The 18,381-nt window shown below is 35.8% G+C and overlaps 3 protein-coding genes, 1 long non-coding RNA gene, 1 other non-coding gene and 1 pseudogene across 10 annotated transcripts; 3 read left to right on the top strand and 3 right to left on the bottom strand.

The window, feature by feature from the left end:
- Positions 1-2,419: 2,419 nt before the first annotated feature.
- Positions 2,420-5,191, bottom strand: LOC104747083 (uncharacterized). 3 transcript variants are annotated; one of them, XR_015582624.1, is made up of 6 exons: positions 4,917-5,191; positions 4,640-4,709; positions 4,481-4,550; positions 4,311-4,372; positions 2,766-2,828; positions 2,420-2,662 (listed from the first exon to the last, which is right to left on the bottom strand). It is a non-coding gene; the product is annotated as an uncharacterized LOC104747083 (long non-coding RNA). The 3 variants fall into 3 exon arrangements; XR_761091.3 differs by lacking the exon at positions 4,917-5,191 and having other exon boundaries at positions 4,640-4,779; XR_015582623.1 differs by lacking the exons at positions 2,766-2,828; positions 4,917-5,191 and having other exon boundaries at positions 2,546-2,662; positions 4,640-4,779.
- A 1,287-nt stretch (positions 5,192-6,478) lies between these two features.
- Positions 6,479-9,633, top strand: LOC104747084 (serine carboxypeptidase-like 21). The gene is made up of 13 exons (XM_087489077.1): positions 6,479-6,720; positions 6,821-6,966; positions 7,085-7,155; positions 7,302-7,424; positions 7,516-7,618; positions 7,707-7,783; positions 7,924-8,025; positions 8,114-8,446; positions 8,624-8,689; positions 8,803-8,924; positions 9,004-9,117; positions 9,213-9,258; positions 9,346-9,633. Exons 1-13 carry the CDS (start codon positions 6,581-6,583, stop codon positions 9,427-9,429), a joined length of 1,527 nt encoding a protein of 508 aa, XP_087345203.1. The 5' UTR covers positions 6,479-6,580; the 3' UTR covers positions 9,430-9,633.
- Positions 9,634-9,708: 75 nt separating this feature from the next.
- Positions 9,709-12,462, top strand: LOC104747085 (poly(A)-specific ribonuclease PARN-like). Of its 2 annotated transcripts, none has more exons than XM_087489186.1 (8): positions 9,709-10,158; positions 10,259-10,389; positions 10,490-10,698; positions 10,782-10,894; positions 10,995-11,111; positions 11,213-11,327; positions 11,423-11,635; positions 11,740-12,462. In XM_087489186.1, exons 5-8 carry the CDS (start codon positions 10,995-10,997, stop codon positions 12,387-12,389), a joined length of 1,095 nt encoding a protein of 364 aa, XP_087345312.1. In that variant the 5' UTR covers positions 9,709-10,158; positions 10,259-10,389; positions 10,490-10,698; positions 10,782-10,894; the 3' UTR covers positions 12,390-12,462. The 2 variants fall into 2 exon arrangements, with proteins under 2 accessions (XP_087345312.1, XP_010466956.1); XM_010468654.3 differs by having other exon boundaries at positions 9,820-10,158; positions 10,490-10,684.
- Positions 12,463-12,905: 443 nt separating this feature from the next.
- On the top strand, positions 12,906-14,926 carry LOC104747087 (putative CRM domain-containing protein At3g25440, chloroplastic). 3 transcript variants are annotated; one of them, XM_010468656.3, is made up of 3 exons: positions 12,906-13,132; positions 13,350-13,656; positions 13,739-14,926. In XM_010468656.3, the coding sequence occupies exons 1-3, from the start codon at positions 13,017-13,019 to the stop codon at positions 14,645-14,647; spliced, it is 1,332 nt and encodes a 443-aa protein (XP_010466958.1). In that variant the 5' UTR covers positions 12,906-13,016; the 3' UTR covers positions 14,648-14,926. The 3 variants fall into 3 exon arrangements, with proteins under 3 accessions (XP_010466958.1, XP_010466959.1, XP_010466960.1); XM_010468657.3 differs by having other exon boundaries at positions 13,353-13,656; XM_010468658.3 differs by having other exon boundaries at positions 13,375-13,656.
- Positions 14,927-15,137: 211 nt separating this feature from the next.
- LOC147926756 (U5 spliceosomal RNA) lies at positions 15,138-15,254 on the bottom strand. The gene has a single exon (XR_015583037.1). It is a non-coding gene; the product is annotated as a U5 spliceosomal RNA (small nuclear RNA).
- Positions 15,255-15,744: 490 nt separating this feature from the next.
- On the bottom strand, positions 15,745-16,829 carry LOC109129206 (putative F-box protein At3g25460; annotated as a pseudogene).
- Positions 16,830-18,381: the final 1,552 nt, after the last annotated feature.

Raw genomic sequence — 18,381 nt, forward strand, 5'->3', positions numbered from 1 at the left:
AGTTCATGGCCATTAAAACGGATATGAGCAAGGCTTATGATCGGGTAGAATGGACTTTTGTTGAACATCTAATGCGGAAATTTGGTTTTTGTGACAAATGGATTTCCTGGATCATGTGGTGCGTGACGACAGTTGAATATAGTGTCCTATTAAATGGTCAATCACATGGGTCCATTATTCCATCTAGAGGGATCCGACAGGGAGACCCTTTGTCACCTTATCTTTTCATCCTATGTACTGAGGTCCTTATTGCAAATCTACGAAAAGCAGAAAGGTCTAAACTTATTACGGGTATCAAGGTCTCCACTGCTTGCCCAGCGATCTCCCACTTATTTTTTGCAGATGACAGTCTGTTTTTCTGTCGGGCTACCAAGGAGCAATGTAAGGTTATTCTGGAGATTCTCAGACAATATGAACGAGTTTCTGGTCAGCAGATAAACTTTCAGAAATCTTCAGTTCAATTTGGACATACAGTAAATGCGGATGTGCGTGAGGAGTTAAAAGGTATTCTTGGTATTACCACTTTGGGTGGCATGAACTCTTATTTGGGAATTCCGGAAAGTCTAGGCTGGTCAAAAACGAAGATATTTTCTTTTGTCCAAGATCGGTTACAGAAACGGGCTGGTGGATGGCCGGCTAGGTTACTATCTCGGGGAGGGAAAGAGGTCATGATCAAATCAGTAGCGACCGCAGTCCCCACCTTTGTTATGTCTTGTTTTCGAATTCCGAAAACAGTTACACGGAAACTTACTAGTGCAATCTCCAACTTCTGGTGGAGTTCAACAGGGGAAACACGGGGTTTACATTGGATAGCTTGGGACAAGTTGTGCGTTGATAAGACGGATGGAGGTTTGGGCTTTAGGTGTCTGGATGATTTCAATACCGCATTGTTGGCTAACTAACTATGGCGGTTAATTTCAGTCCCAGATTCCTTATTTGCAAAGGTTTTTAAAGGAAGATATTATAGGCATTCTGATCCCTTGGATCCAATTAAATCTTACTCTCCATCTTATGGATGGCGAAGTATGATTTATGCTCGCTCTCTGGTGAACAAAGGACTCATTAAACGGGTCGGATCTGGGGCTTCCATTTCGGTATGGTCGGACCCCTGGATTCCTGCTCAATCCCCGAGACCAGCATTGCGTTCTGGATCGCCAATCGATCCGACGCTTAGAGTTGAAACTTTCATTAACAGGAATTCACATTCCTGGAACTTGGCGTTGCTTTCGGCTTTCTTTGAGCCGGAAGATGTAGCCCTTATTTCTGCCTTACCCCTTGGCAATCCTACTTCTCCGGATAGCTTGGGTTGGTATTTGACAAAAACTGGTGTTTACACTGTTAAATCAGGATATCAAGCTTTACGCCAGAAACCAGAGAGTGCTTCCCTTGTTTCTGGCCCTAATATTATTCCCCTACAAGCGTTTGTCTGGCAGATTCGGTGTCCACCGAAGCTCAGGCATTTCTTGTGGCAAGCTATTACGGGTTGTATAGCGACAACAGCTAATCTACGACGTCATGGACTTGATTGTGATGTGGAATGTGCGATCTGTGGAGGAGCGGAAGAGACAGTTAACCATGCTCTCTTCTTATGTCCTCCGGCTCGGCAGGTTTGGGGTTTGTCCCACTTCCCGACTTCTTCGGGTTACTTTCCCTCAGACTCTGTCTATGCAAATATGGATTCATTATTTTGGAGATTTCAGGACATTCCCTCGATAGAAATGTTCCCGTGGATCTTATGGTATATCTGGAAGGCTCGCAATGATAAATTATTTAGTAACTTAGACTCAAACCCGGTAGCAATTTTACGGATAGCGGAAGAGGAATCAAAGCTTTGGTGCTCAGCTCAGGAAGATCCACCAGGATCTTCCCATCTAAGCGATTCTCGAACTCCAACACGGTCTACGGTTCAGCCTTGCGGTGCGATGCGCGATCATGGATCTTACCATCGTTGCTTTGTAGATGGATCTTGGAAGAGGACTGACCAGTTTATGGGCAGAGGATGGTATTGCATTTCTCCTGAAGGAGAATCTCCCACTATGGGTGCATCTAACTCCCGCCGTAGCTTGTCCCCTCTCCACGCAGAAGTGGAAGCCCTTATTTGGGCAATGAGATGTATGATTGGTGCGGACAAAGAGAAAGTAGTCTTTCTCACAGACTGTTCTGACTTGGTGAAGATGGTGTCTTCACCTTCCGAGTGGCCTGCATTCAAGACATATCTGGACGCAATAGAAGAAGATAAGGATGAATTCCTCTCATTCTCTGTTGTTCAGATTCCAAGATCACAAAACGGTAGAGCGGACAAGCTGGCACGAAGAGCTAGAGTGGAGTCGCTTCCAATTACCTATGTGAACACTTTTCCAACTAATTGGCTCGTTTGAGCCAATTCTGTACTTTGGTGGCAAAAAAAAAAAAAAAATAATGATTGGACACTGTAATCTCTATATTAGTAAAAGAGGAGTACAAAATTACTTCCGGGTCGGGTTAAAACTAAAATTAACCCGAAATTAACTATTTCGGATTCGGGTTAAAATAAATCCGATAACTATACTTGGGTGATCCAAATGAGACAACTACAATAAATCCTAGCTGTCAGCTCTCCCTCCAATTGCTCGAACCAAATCCGAATGTAATCCCGAATAACGAAATCCGTTAAAGCGCAAGCCTACACTTTAGGCAACATTAAAATCAATTAGAGGAGATATGGTATATAAATCTTAACAAACCTTCTGGAGATTTGGTGTTGATTCCTCAAATCTTTTTCAAACCTTCTGACACAAAACTTCCATTCAAGATGCGTCGGAGGCAGTTTCCAATTGCTCTTGCCTTTGCTATGACAATTAATAAGAGTCAGGGTCAATCGCTTATTGAAGTTGGTCTTTACTTGCCTCGACCAGTATTCTCACATGGTCAACTGTATGTTGCTTTATCTAGAGTTACTTCTAAGAAAGGGTTGAAAGTATTGATTGTTGACAAGGAAGGGCAAATTCAGAGGCAAACAAAGAATGTTGTCTTCAAAGAAGTTTTCCAGAATTTAGGAAACTAAGGATAGGCTACAACGGAAAAGGTTTGTAAAAAGTTGATGTCTATGATTTTTATTGATAAGAATCTATTCGACTTACGTTTTCTGAGGGTTCTGCAATATTGATTTTTGTGCTTCCATATATATTGCAGGTTACTTTTGGAGGAAATCAACTTCATATGAGCATGTAGAAGTTGATCCCGTCTCAGTTTCAAAAAAAAAAGCTCAAACAATTTAATTTTCTATTTTATAGACTTTTGCTAAATAAAAACCCAGTACTATTACTTTCTCTGTCTTTAGAAATGTGTTACTACTACAAAATATTTCGATAAAACAGGGGAAAACATGATGTTCGATACATAACATCTCAACATCTTAGTGAATTAGTAGAAATATTTTATTAAATAGGCAAACTATATTATAAAGATTTTAAATACAGTAAGAAGACATTTATGGAATCAGGTCAGAAAATATTTTTTTGGGTTATCATCAGTAACTACTTTGCTTATTTGGGTTTCAAGAATAACTGGAAATACGTGATTTGAGTATATCACAAATCATAGAATATCCTTTTTCTATATTCATCTCTATATTAGTAGAAAAAGAAATTGGAAAATAAAAACCCTAGATGGAAAACCTTTATAAATACCACTATACAGAGAGAATAGGAAGTCTCATTCTTAAAAAACTATTCACTTTTCTAAATTTTCTCAAAAAGCTTTTGTGACAGAATGGATAGTGGGAAAGAAGCGAAGAACATCCAAGATCCATTGCTTGCGGCTTGGTTCGATCTCAACAAATACTGTCCATAAGCAAGAGGACTAACATTTGAGGACATTCCATTGTACTTTACTTGGAATCCGAAAGAGAAAAGCTTCGTAAGACGGAAGAGAACAAATGGGAGTAGAAGGATATCGTATATGCCAAGTAAGTTTGAAGGTCAGAACAGCTTGAAACTTCTTTTTCGTTTTCTAAAAGGACCACAATCTGATAACGATTTGAGGACTTATGATGGTGTCGTCTATGACTCATACAAGGACGCATGTATGGCCAGGGGATTAATACAAGAATGATTATTCTTTTTGTTTCTGTACTTTTAAAAAATTTCTGAATTTTCCAGCTTTATCATGTTTAAGTTGTTTTGTGTTTTCATTTTTTGAATGGAAATGATATTAATAAAGGATCTCTTTCTTTTCTAATTAAGGTTGGCTAACATTTTACCTAAGCTTTTATATGCAACAACCAATCAAACATATCAATATGAGTTTTTAGAGAAGATAAGAAGACTTACCATGTTAAATTATTGTTGATAACTTCATCTCCAATCTGAGTAAGAAGATTCCATGAAAGTGCCTGAAAAAAATTACAGTATTTTAGTATAGTCCGTTAATAGTGTATAAGGAATATGAAATCAACTTACGCAATAAACTTGGTTTAGTTTACAAGACTAGAAAAACTCACAGTTTAATCCAGCGTACATGATGTTTCTCTGTTTGTCCGTCTCTTTGGTTAGATCTCATTCGCATATTTACTGAAAAATGAGGAAATATCAATAAGACCATTAAAAATTAAAGCAACGTATACACTTCTACTTAAAAAGGAATATTGCAATGGTCTCACCTGAGCAAGAAGTGTACTGTCTCAAAGATTGGACGATTTTGACTTGAATCCGAAAGCCAGTCTTGAATTGCTTGATGCCATTTGTAAACAATAATGAGAAAATGAACCAAAGAAACAGTTAAAAATTGAAGCTTCAATTCATATATAATTTACAGGCATTGCTGGAGGAAATATATCGATCGACTTGAAAAAATTTATGAAAACAATATTAATCAGAATTGAAACCCATTAAGGTAGTAATATGTAATTTGATTTACTGTAATCATAATCAACTTACCCAATTAATAGAGATGTGTCGGAGATTTGTAAACCACACACCCAAATCCAAAGTATAATGAGGATTGCATGTTCTTGATTACGGCTGCCTCCCCAAAATTGGATAAAAGAAAACGAACTGGAGTGTGTAATTGAAATTATCGTGTTTCAATCAATTTCTGGTATAGAAATTGAGATAATCAAATGTTTTGAGAGGTGGAAACGCAGTCGACGATGTCTTTCGGTGAGGGAGATCGAGAAAGCTCTTCAATTCTACAGAAAACGTTTGTTTAAAAAAAAAATCAAAAGCCATTACCGATTTTTGTTCTGTTTTTTATGATTTTTTAATATCCTTAAAACCCACTGTCGGCCCAATTAAGCCCAAAACAACACAATTGTATTTTGGTCTATCAAGTATATTTACTACAAAACGTTTGTATATTAAACTGAAATAATGTACTCAAGAAACATAGGTTACATTATGTTATAAAGTTAATTTCATGTATATTTCATCACTTCATTGTTATCTTATAAAGTTAAAATGAACATGTATATACAATTTTCTCCCGCGCTGTAGCGCGGATCAGGTCCTAGTACTATGTTAAAACAGGTGAAATTTCAAACAAAAAAATTTATAGAAAAAACCGTCATAAATTTTGGTGGAATAGTAGACGAAAAATTTCCCACCGTTTTCGACTATTTGATGTTATAGAAAAAATAATAATTTTTATTGTGATTTTTCATAATTTACTTTCATGTATTTTCACCATTTAATTTTTTGAAATTTTTTATTACGGATTTTAATTGGAATAGTTATTTAAAATAATGAAAATTTTAAAATAATATATCAACATCATTCTTTATTAATTCAATAACAATAATACAAATATATCAATGCATATATAAATTGAAACTCTACAAACTATACAACCAATACTTATGCTAACCATAAAAAAAAAAAAAAAAATTATATGTATTTCCTACAAAACACTACGAAAAAAGAAAAATCTTTATTGTAAGTTCACCATCCATTTGCAAAAAAAAATAAAGCGCAATTAAACCCCCACAAAGTGAAATTTAATCCAAAAATAGATATCAATTTATAATCATCATATATATAAATAAAGTATATATGCTTAACATAATCAAATTGGTAATTTTAAATATGATATATTATATAAAATCTCAATATGGTAAAATATACAATATAACTTTATTTTAAGTATGATATATTATATAAATTCTCAATATGGTAAAATATACAATATAACTTTATTTTAAAAATTAAAACAATATCATAGAAAATATTTTATATTTGAAAAGATACTAAATTTTATTGCTTACAAATAATAACATTATCTCTCTTTTAGTAATAAAAATGTTTCCCCTTAATTTTTATTATTATTTCCATGTGTTCGTTTTAAGTATGATGTTCTTTTTACATCTGTATTTGATGTCATAGATATCTTTTTTTTTTTTTTTGAACAAACTGATTTCATAGTTATCTTTTATCATATTTCACCTAATATGTTTTTATTCCAAAAAAATGTCTTGTTATTATTGACTTACCACACAATATTTCCCAAGATTTATTTCCATGTAGTGTTCTTATACAATACCACAATTCTTATAAAGTTATAACAAGAAGAATTTGGTTGTAATTGTAAATCTAAGTTCTACATCAAAATGGGTTTGTTAATGGAAGCTATTGTTGCTTCGATATTGTTGTCCTTCTGTTTTGCAATAACAGAGTCAGCTCCAGAATCTGCTCTCATTACCAAGCTTCCTGGTTTCAACGGCACTTTTCCATCTAAACACTATGCCGGGTAAAACTTAATGTTCCTATGATGACGTTTTGATTATATTTTTTTTTTCAAAATAGTGTTTAACCTTTCATTTCTTATAAAATGTTGTGTGTGATCTAAGGTATGTGGCAATAGATAAAGAACGTAGTAAGAACCTATGGTATTACTTTGTGGAATCAGAGAGAAATGCTTCAACAGATCCAGTTGTGCTTTGGCTTAATGGTGGTCCAGGTTGCTCTAGCATGGACGGATTTGTCTACGAGCATGGTAAGCTTTACATAGCTTCTCTTGTGTTGAAAGAGAGATATATAACTAGAGATATAGGGTCCAAGTGTGGTTTCAATTCCATATATTAACTATATTGAATTGTTCAATACTATTGCAGGTCCATTCAATTTCAATCCAAAAAAGAAAAATGGAGATCTTCTACATCTCAATCCTTATAGTTGGTCCAAGGTGGAAAACAAAAACAACATTGACATACTTAAAAAAAAAAAAAAAAAAAACAACAACAACAACATTGGCTTACTTTTGAACATTTTCTACCAAAAAAAAAAAGAAGCAATTGCTCTAATTTTTTAAGAATGTACTTTTTTTTTCAGGTGTCCAACATCATATACCTTGACTCTCCAGTTGGTGTAGGATTCTCTTACTCAAAGAAAAATTCTGATTATACAACTAATGATACGAAAACCGCTTCTGATTCTTACACATTCCTTGTCGAGGTGACATAAGAATGTGACTAGAATTTTTTTAAAATATTCCTTGTGTTTTGTGTGAGTCAAGAAACTAACTATTGCCTCCACTGTTCAATAGTGGTTTAAGATGTTTCCACAGTTTCAGTCAAATCCGTTCTTTATCTCAGGAGAATCATATGCTGGTATCTATGTGCCAACTCTTGCTTCTCAAGTTGTTAAAGGTCATCATCTTAACTCATTTGCATATGTTAGCCGACTTAGAAAATAATCTAATCTCCAATTTTTCTCATCATTTTCTTGTTTTTGTAGGAAATAAAAATGCAATGAGAACAAACAAAACAAGTAAGAAAAATAAGAAAGTGGCAAATCCGGTTATCAACTTAAAGGTACGACCAATAGTTAAGAGTATATAAATATTTCAGATTCAAAGTTCAGTATGGTTTTGGAGTTAAAGAAACACCATTAAGTATATTAAGGATGCTAATTAATGTATTCGTATATTGGAATCTTAATTTGAGTTGTATAGGGATATTTGGTGGGTAATGGAGTTGCTGATGAGGTGTTTGATGCTAATGCTCTTGTTCCCTTCACACATGGGATGGGACTTATCTCTGATGAACTATATGAGGTTTGATCTTGTTGGTCAATTTTTCATAATCCTCGTTTTATTTCTTCATTATTTTCTTGTTCCACTAATGTGTAATACGAAATGGCAGGAAACTAAATTAGTGTGCAAAGGAACGTACTATAATACTGGTCAATCAGATCAAAGTAAAGAATGTCTTAATAAGCTCAAAAAAGTATCAGACACTGTGAGCTCATTGAACATATATAACATCCTAGAACCGTGCTACCACGGAACATCTGATCTATCCGCCTTAGATATCGGATCTCTCCCTAAGAGTCTCCTTACGCTAGGCAAAACAGAAAGGCCATTGGCAGTGAGAAAGAGAATGTTTGGTCGTGCATGGCCTCTAGGTTCCGTTGTGCGTCCAGGCATTATACCCAGTTGGTCTCAACTCCTCGCTGAATCTAGTGTTCCTTGCATTGTAAGTAGTAATTAAACCCAGATCATGCATCTTTCCTCTTATATTTTTTTGCTAAATTTTGATCATTGGAAACAATAATTTGATTTTATCAAATTAGAATCTAGAAATGAATGTGATACATTTGATATCATACGTTTCTCTACTATTTTAAAAACTAAAAGTTAATAATGGATGCAGAACGATGTAGTTGCGACCAAATGGTTGAACGATCCAGCTGTAAGGAAAGCGATTCATGCTAAAGAGGTCTTTATCCAATTCATCATCATAATTTTCTCTATATGTTTTTTTGTTATAAGTTGATTGTTGATGGATAATGTTTTGACATCTTCGATTTTGTTTTTCCGAAACTTTGATAGGAAAGCGAGATTGGAAAATGGATGCTATGCTCAAACCAACTCGAATATACACACGACACTGGTAGCATGATCGAACTCCATAGAAACCTCACTCTTAGTGGCATTCGTGCTCTCATTTACAGGTGCATAGAATTGAATTAAAGGGTAACTAATAATAATATGAAAATATAAAACATATAATAAAAATTTTATTCTTTGCAGCGGAGATCATGATATGTGTGTACCATATACTGGCTCTGAAGCATGGACTAAGGCAATGGGATACAAAGTGATTGATGAATGGAGGCCATGGTTTTCAAATCACCAAGTTGCCGGGTAATTCGTGTTTTTTTTTTTTCTTTTCCTTCACAGCTATCTTTCTATCAATTGGTTTCTCAACTCACTGTTTCCACGATTTGGGTATATGGTAGGTTTACACAAGGGTATGCGAACAATCTCACATTTATAACCATCAAAGTAAGGATCACACTCATTTTTCTTCATATTCTACATATGATAAACATTGTGTTTGTTTGTGTTAATGTTCGAATATTTTGCTTGTAGGGTTCAGGACATACCGTTCCAGAATACAAACCGCGTGAAGCTTTGGACTTCTATAGCCGTTTCCTAGCCGGAAAAAATATATAAATTACAATAAAATTCATATTTTCTCTCAACTTCAATTTTAATAAAACTAATGTTAAAAAAACCTTTAGTTTTTGTAATGTAATTTATAAAAATGTGAAGGATTCTATTTTCGTATACCCAAAAAAAATGCTTTAAAAAAAAAATCATGTGAAGTTTTGTATTTTTTTCAAGAGAAATTAAAACTAAAAAAAATTGAGATATACTGTATTTAACAATAATCCAAACCAAAATCGAAATCGTACCAAACTGTATAAACTATGGGAATAAACTATTCCTATTACTAATAAACCAACATTTTTAGAAAACCATAAAAAGTTGAACCGGAAGCGAACCGAACCGAACCGAAATATCGTTACTAATTGAAATCATCTCCTTTTCATCATCATTCCGGTGCTGCTCAAAGATGCAAAGACGCTTCCTTTCGTCAATCTCCGCCACCGCCGGCAATAGTAAAACCCTAAACCAGGGAAGATGGAGTGTAAAGCAAGTGAAAAAATCTAACTTTCATGTAACCCTCGATAAGATTCGTGCTTCCATCGATTCATCAGACTTCATAGCTCTCTCACTACAAAACACCGGCTCGTACGCCGCCGCGTGGCACCGTGTCTCCGCCATTGATACGCCGCAAACTAGCTACTTGAAAGCTAAATATGCCGCTGAACGTTACCAGATTCTTCAGTTCGCTCTCTGCCCTTTCTCTCTTCAAGGCTCCAAACTCACTGTTCATCCGTATGACTCTTAAACCTCTCTCTCTCTCTCTCTCTCTCTATGTTCTCAAGTTTCTTCATTTATGCCAAACTGATTGATTAGGGTTTATGGATTTTTGTAGATATAACTTTCATTTGTTCCCTCGGGATGAATTGAAATGTGGGATGCCTTCTTATAGCTTCTCTTGTCAAGCTTCTCGTTTAACATCCATGGCTAGAGAAGGATTTGATTTCAACACTTGTATCTATGAAGGTTTATTATTGCTGCTCTATCTCTTTTGTAACCTTTCATTCGTTTCTTTTAAGGAGTTTGGTCTATAAACTGTAGTTTGATTAATTCATTTTTTTTACAGGAATTTCATACTTATCTAGAGCACAAGAGTCTGCATCGAAGTTTCTATCGGGGAATCCGATATTAGCTGATCCTATCGCTGTATCTTCTTCTTCTCCAGCTACTGTAGCTGATACTGTCTTTGTTGGAAGGATTAGGTCACGTGTCAAGAATTGGAGAAAATCTTGTGTAGACTCAAGCATAAAGACAGGAGATGGTGTAATAGCGAGTGTTAGATAATTTCATATGATTCTCATTTTGCTTTCAGTTTTCAAGTTTTTTTTATATGATGTTTCTGTTTGTTTAATTTTCAGATGATTTAGTGAGCTCTCTGAGAAGACTGGTGTTAGGGAGTGAGCAGTATGGTTCAAGGCTGTGTTTGACTATTGATGTTTGCAGTGAGCGTCAAGTGCAACTCATTCTAGAGGTAGATAAGTTTAGTTGATAGTTGGAACGATAAATGCAGTCTGTATATTGATGGCTAGTTTGATAAATTTCTTAATATGCTTCTGAATTTGTCACTCCAGATGTTGACTGAGTTCTCTGAAGATGTTGTCCCTCTACTCGTCGCTTCAAAGAGCAGAGGAACACAAGCTGTCCGGACTGTCTTCATGAGTTCGAAGGAGGACAAGGATCTTTTTATGGTAGGGAGATTTATTTTGGATATTCCCTAGCTGGACAAATGACTGATATGATGGTGAAGGTCTCTTGAATAAAATGTATCTAAATTTATGTTCTTGGACAGAGAGAGCTTCAAGATCTTGAAAACAAAGAAAACAGGCGAGTTCGTGGCTTCCGGGAAGTGATAGATTTGATTTCCTCGTCACAGAAACCTGTCATTTCCCAGAATTATCTTAGTGGTAATCACAAATTTCTTCTCCTTAGTTTGCATGTAAAATTAGCTTTTCCCGCCCCGTCCTCCATGGATGGTAATCTTATGCTCAACCTGCTGCAGATCTTACTTCCATTCATGCCAAATTCCTTGGTCCTCTACCTGCAAATGTGGATGACTTCAGCAGTTCACTGAGCTCTGCATTTCCCAGTGTTGTGGATCTCAGTCAGTTCATGAAAGAAATTAGTCCCTTAAGTAATATAAGTAATCTACCTGCAGCTATGTCCTCCTTGAATCGGTTCTTCGCACCTGTGGATGTGGAAGTGGCTAATCAAGGTGAGAATTCTCTTTCTAAGATGTTGATTTCTGTTTTGTGCGCTTTCGTAAACATCTGAAATTTGTGTGAAATGGATATTGACTCTATTGGCTTCTCTTATTAGGCTCTCAGGTCAAATTAAGTGAGAGCTATCAGAGTCACGGGCAGAACGCTGTAATGATATCTCAGCTATTTGCAAAACTTCGTACCATACAGAAATCAGATCTGTCAACTGTCGAACCAAATGAAGATTTCCAAGCTTTGGCTTCTGATGAACACGAAAGCTCTGTCACCTCTTGTTCTCAAAACGCAGGTGATGAGAATGTTAAAGTTTGGTCAAAGAACAGCCGGAGAGTAAGCTCTGAGAACTTGGTGTTCATATGGGGATTAACGAAAAAGATGACAGCTGCAAAGCTGAAGAATGTTCTACAAAAGTCACACCCCGTCTTTACTCAAGAGTTTGATGTTAAATATTTAGACAAGAGCTGTGCAATCGTGGTATTTTGGGAGTCAGGTCCTTCAGAAACTTTCGTCACTGCGGTTAACAATGAAGAGCAACTTGGTGGTTCCTTAAAAGAGATGGTTGCAGAAGGACTAAGAGCAGCAGGTTACGAGACTTACAAGAAAGCATGTAGACTAGGCTTTTGGGAGGCTGACTTGGCGGAATCTTTAGACAAAACATTGGAATCTTCAGATACCGATCCTGATTCGGACAGCAACCCATCAGAGATTGATTGGTCAAACGATTTAGCTATAAATTTTGATGAGCTATGATTAGTTCTTCTGGTCATCACAAAACCAATGTATACCCAAATTGAGAACATTAAAATGCAATTTTGTTCTTCCATTTCTTTGTCTGAGATCTGACTGAAGTTACTATGCTTTTTAGAAAGTGTTGTTGGTATATTCTCTCACACACGAAAAAGACGTAACAGATATGATGCGGATGGAGTTTGGTAACCTTTTCTTGTATCAAGAAATAATGGAAGAGAAGCATTCAGCTTATTGGACTCAAAGACATCGATTGGATCTGAAGCAAAGGAAGAACCCTAGAAGATCTCAAGAAGATGATCAGCCAATATGGTGTTCATTGAGATGATCATGTTTCTTTCTTTCCTTTAAGTTTTGAGCTAAACATTTGAAAACTTCACACAACGGAATCTCTCATTTGTCTGTCTTTGGCTAAAATCTTGAACCAAACCGTGACCAAAAAACAAACTGAACCAAACCAAAATATCGGTTTGGTCGAGACGTGACAGGTTAAACCCGGTCTACGAACCTGTAATTGTTGTGCCTAGAGAGAGAGAGAGAGAGAGAGAGAGAGAGACCCATTTTAGCTTCGTAAAACGCACTGGCACTAGGCTAGGCGGCAGAGGCAGTTAACACCGTCGGTGAGAAGAGATGGGGTTTCTGACGTCGGCTTCAATGCTTCTACGCCGTAAATATCGCCAGCTAGGGTTCTTAACCTCCTCGTCGCCGCTCTTTTCCAGCTTTAATTCCATGAATCGCTCTCTCAGGTACTACTAGTCTTCCATCAAATCATTCCAGCTCGAGCTTTTTTATTTCGGGAGCATACAGAGTTCGAGGCACTTATGCTAAGATTTTTTCCTTTGATGTGAATCCATTTTTGATTGATCAACAACTATGAAATTGGATTCAAATTGAGTAAAAATTGTTACTGTTAATTTGATTGCTCAGAGATTATTTGCACAGACATATTAACTTATAATGTAGTAGCTCTGGTAATATTTTGTGCAAGGTGTTGTTGCATAAGGACTCTCTTAATGGACCAATGTGTAGCGTTGGCTTGTTAAGATCATCTTGGTTTCATTCGACTACAGCTCGTGAGACCGACAATTCCGTGAGCAAATCTGAGAACAGTTTGAGTCAAGAAGGAGTAGTAGCTTCTACTAAACCGAAGAGGAAAAAACTGAAAGGTAAACGAGCAGTTGTGCGGTGGCTAAAGTTTTTCCGGTGGAAGAAAAAGAAAGAGTTTGAAAGAATGACATCTGAAGAAAAAATACTTAACAAACTAAGAAAGGTTAGTTAGTCATCTTAGTTACAAAATGTGTATTTGTTGTTATCTCTTATGTTGGTGTTTACGTCTGTTATTATTACCGTAGGCTCGGAAGAAAGAGGAACGTCTTATGGAGACGATGAAGAAGCTAGAACCTTCAGAGTCAGCAGAAACGAGACATGACCCTGAGATATTGACACCAGAAGAGCATTTTTATTACCTGAAAATGGGGTTGAAGTGCAAGAACTATGTTCCGGTAGGGAGACGTGGTATATACCAAGGAGTGATTCTGAACATGCATCTTCACTGGAAGAAGCATCAGACGTTACAGGTTGTTATCAAAACGTTTACGCCTGATGAAGTGAAGGAGATTGCTGTTGAGTTAGCTAGGTTGACTGGAGGGATTGTGCTTGATGTTCACGAAGGGAACACGGTGATTATGTACAGAGGGAAGAACTATGTTCAACCTCCGACTGAGATCATGTCGCCGAGGATTACTCTCCCGAGGAAAAAGGCTTTGGACAAATCTAAATGCAGGGATGCGCTTCGTGCGGTTAGAAAGTATATTCCGAGGCTTGAACAAGAGCTTCAGTTGATTCAAGCGCAAGGTGAGACGCAGCGAGATGACCCGAATGTTAAGGTTGATGATACTCAAGAGAGGTCGGAAGAGTTGAAGAAGATTATAGAAAGAAGCGGAGAGTGTTTGGAGGATGAGCAAGAAGAAGAAGAAGAAGAAGAAGAAGAAGCAGGATCAGAACTAGCGACGGACTCAGATCTTTCTGATATTTTTGAGACTGATTCGGAATTAGAAGACGAGAAAACAGAGCGACCGCTCTTTCTTGAAGAGTTTGAGAAGTTCCCAGCGATAAACAACAGCAGAGAAGAGGGAGATTTTGGTGATCCGGGGAAGGCTAAATCAGAAGATGAGGAGAATGATGATAAGTCCCCAGACTTTGATGAAGTTGATAAAATGTTTCTTCGTGCTGCGTCGCTTTTAAAGAAGAAAAGACGATGAGTAATCAACCATCAGAGATTTCATCATCTTTACTCATACTCACAATTGGTACAACCCTACAAGTGCTGATGTGTTTAACAAAGTCACAAGTATATCTTCTTTCTTAACATGCTCGAAGGCTTTATATATTAATTCTGTGATAGCAAATTGATAACATGTGGTTAGGAGAAATATGCTTTGCTTTAACTTTTGAATTTTTGTGTGAATGTAAAAGCCTAAGGTTAAGGAGATGCGTTGAGAATCATGATCTTGGAATATCAAACGAGCGGTTTGAACCAATTTTATCTGCTCTAGAAGGAGATGTTTTTTCAGCAAACCAGAGACTCTCATGGTCTCTAATTTTCAGACAATCAAAATTGTGTTACACAACCTATTCCTAGGTTTGAGAGCTAGTTAAAAATGAACTATGAGGCTTTAATGGAGCAAACTTCAAAAGATATTTCTAGGTTTGAGAACTAATTAAAATTGAACTAAGAGGCATTAATGGAGCAAACTTCAAAAGAAGTTACTCCTCCAAAAATAGGTGTATGCCGTTTAATGTGGAGAGCACACGGTATTCTTTAGTAAAAGGCGAAAGAATAGTTCGCTTTGCGCTCACCACACGGCTCCATGGGTAAGCAAATAGGCACCAAATGTTCTTTTATATGGGAGTCTTTCGACGTCTAGTTTTGTTTTTGTTCGATGTGGGACAAATTCGTAGTTTTATAATTGACTGGACCAAACTCTTCACGTAATGGGCCGTTCTGTCTTCTAACTCCTCGATTACAAAAATAAAAAAAAACACACAAATTTGGTCCAGTCAAACCATGTTCTTGTTCATGAGAGATATAGGCTTTCATTCCACAAGGACCACAACCCTAGAAAAAAATGTCCAAATTTTCTTGACTTTGCTGTCAAATGTCAGAAGCTAAAACTGAAACATATCTCTTGTTTATGTAAGGAAACATCATTTGATCATAAAACTTTTAAAAAACTGTGTTAATTACAAATTTAAGCAACGAATATAGGGAAAAACACCTAACAGTGAATTAAACAAGTTCAAAAAAAATATATATATATATATAAAATAAAGAAAGAGGTTTGCTAATAGGCTTTGCTTAATCATTACCTTGCTGAATTTGAGTCAAACTTGGAACATAATTAAACAAAAATGGTCTATATTCGTCTCCAAAAGCGACTTCCCTAACTTCATTGTCCTCTCCAACGATGTATACCATGCTTTTGCAACTTTGTTTTGCGTATTGAGTAAACACGAAGAGTTTCTTCTCCTCATCTACCAAGAATTTTACGTGGAAACGAAGTTCCACCTTCAAATGATCCACCGCTAAGACTTGATCCACGACAACACTTTGGTCTTGTTGCCAATCTTATTTGTCACCCATATCTCTGTCTTCAATGCATATATCGGTTGTAGTAACACGGCAAATTTATCTTCTCCGACAAGAGATATAGAGACGTTTTGGTAACCATGATATTGAGACGGGAGACAGTGACGTTCAAATCTTTCTGTTGTATAATCAAAACTGATTAAGGATAATAGGCAAAGCGTTGTCTCTTTTTCATCTCTAGCAAACCAGTAAGTCTTTCCCTCTAAAGACACGTTCCCAATGTACCTATAGGTGCAGTCCACAGTGACATCAAGACTCCTCCATAGATTTGAGTTAATGTCATAAATTTCGAATTCTGGGTCACCATAAAACTTGTAGCTCAATATTTTGTAGCTATTATTGCCAGATTTTTTGTCTTGGTAGGATCCAAGAGCATAGGTGTAGCTGTAGCCACTCAATCTGTGTTGGATCCACTTGGTTTGACCGGTACACGGGTTCCATACCACGAGCATAGCATCTTTGCTGACGCATAACAATAAGCCGTCAGAACTGTCACAGTATTGAGAGATCATGAGATCTAATTTTGAATAAGGGTTTATTAGGCTAAGTTCACCAGTGAACTCTATAGGTAAAACTCTGTGGAGATTGATGTTGATCAAAGAAAACCCAAACTTCTTCAACATGAGAATAAGAGATTGTCTTGGGGCTTTATGGAAGTGTTTTCTTGTGAATCTCATGTCGTTGAATAAAAGGTTCCATTGTTTGCAAGTAGATCGTAACCGTTGCAAAGATGTAGCCGGAACGCGGCAGAATATCTCCTCTAACAAATCCTCCGGAAGTTCCGACATCATCATTGTGATCTCCGAAGGAAGAAAGTGCCGGTGGTTTTGATTTTTGTTGTGTTAGGGTTTTATGTTTTTTGCTTTATGCTCACTGCCTGACTTTTTAAATACAGACGAACTAATAAAGTTTAGAGAAAAATGACTAAAAAACCTAAATTTTAGAAAATTGTTCAGATAACAAGCCAAAGATTTTGTGAAATTGTTTTAACTACCGGGAAATTTAAAATTATGAAGATAATGCCGATGGATGGTATATTAATATTTTTTTGAAAACGAGAACCAATTTCAATCACTCTTAAAGATATATCCAATCTTATTATATAAATCTTGGTTCTCAAAGTTAGTAACTCACTAGATCGTGACACATGTTAATTTTAACGATCATATATCAAAGTTAAAAACTCGCCAGATCATGACAAATGTCAATTTTAACGATCAGAGATCAAAGTTAGTAACTCATCAGATCATGACACATGTCAATTTAAAAAAATTAGTAACTCACCAGATCGTGACACATGTTAATTTTAACGATCAGGGATCAAAGTTAAATACTCACCAGATTATGACATGTGTCTATTTTAACGATTAGAGATCAAAGTTAGTAACTCACCAGAACGTGACATGTGTCAATTTTAACGATTAGAGATCAAAGTTAGTAACTCATCAGATCGTGACATATGTCAATTTTAACGATAAAAAACCACAGTTTTCAAGCTTGGTAAAACAAAGCATAATATAATTGTAATCTTATTATATTAAAAACAAAACAACTAAAATAAATATACTATGTGCCATCTATATCAAAGTTTCACTGTTACAAAGATTCTTAACCACTACCTGGTAAAATAAATATATTATGTGTCATCCATATTTGGTCGTATAATTATACTATATAACCTAGCACATTAAATTTTATGTCTTTGTTTGCACACAAAAAAAAAAAAATTATGTCTCTATGGTTAGCCAATTACGGACACTGAGTACTGCAAGAAGATTTGTGAAGACACATGCAAAGAAAACGAAGATCATGGAGAACCGATTGGCATTCTTAGGAAAAAAGCTTGAATTAATCTTTTTATTATATTAAAAATCTTATTATATAAAGTTGGGTTTTCAAATTAGCCACATGTCAAGTACACGTGTCCAAAATTATTATTTTTCAAAACAGCTAATTAAAAAATAACATTAAATCTAAATAAAATTTACATGTTTATCTAAAAAAAATTCTAAATCAAAAAGGAAAATTAACAAAACTAATATATTTTCTATTGTAGGCTACTTATGTTATACGTGTTTTCTCAATAAGAGTTTGACATGTATAAACAAAAAAGTAATTCACTAAGCATGTATATTATTATTAATAAATTATGTCAAAAGAATAGGTTGAGAATAATTAATAAATTATCCCCCTCTCCAGGATATTGTCGCCCTACTTTTGATTTGGGTAAAAATAAGTTGAGAATTTATGATTCGAGAATATTTGAGACGAGGTCATAACTTTAAGTTGTTTTGGTACAATTGGATACTTCTGAAAAGTAAATAGGTCGTTGATCCTTAACGTGAT

This window comes from Camelina sativa, chromosome 15 (genome assembly GCF_030686135.1).
Source record: "Camelina sativa cultivar CO46 ecotype springtype chromosome 15, ASM3068613v1".
Classification (NCBI taxonomy): Eukaryota; Viridiplantae; Streptophyta; class Magnoliopsida; order Brassicales; family Brassicaceae; genus Camelina; species Camelina sativa.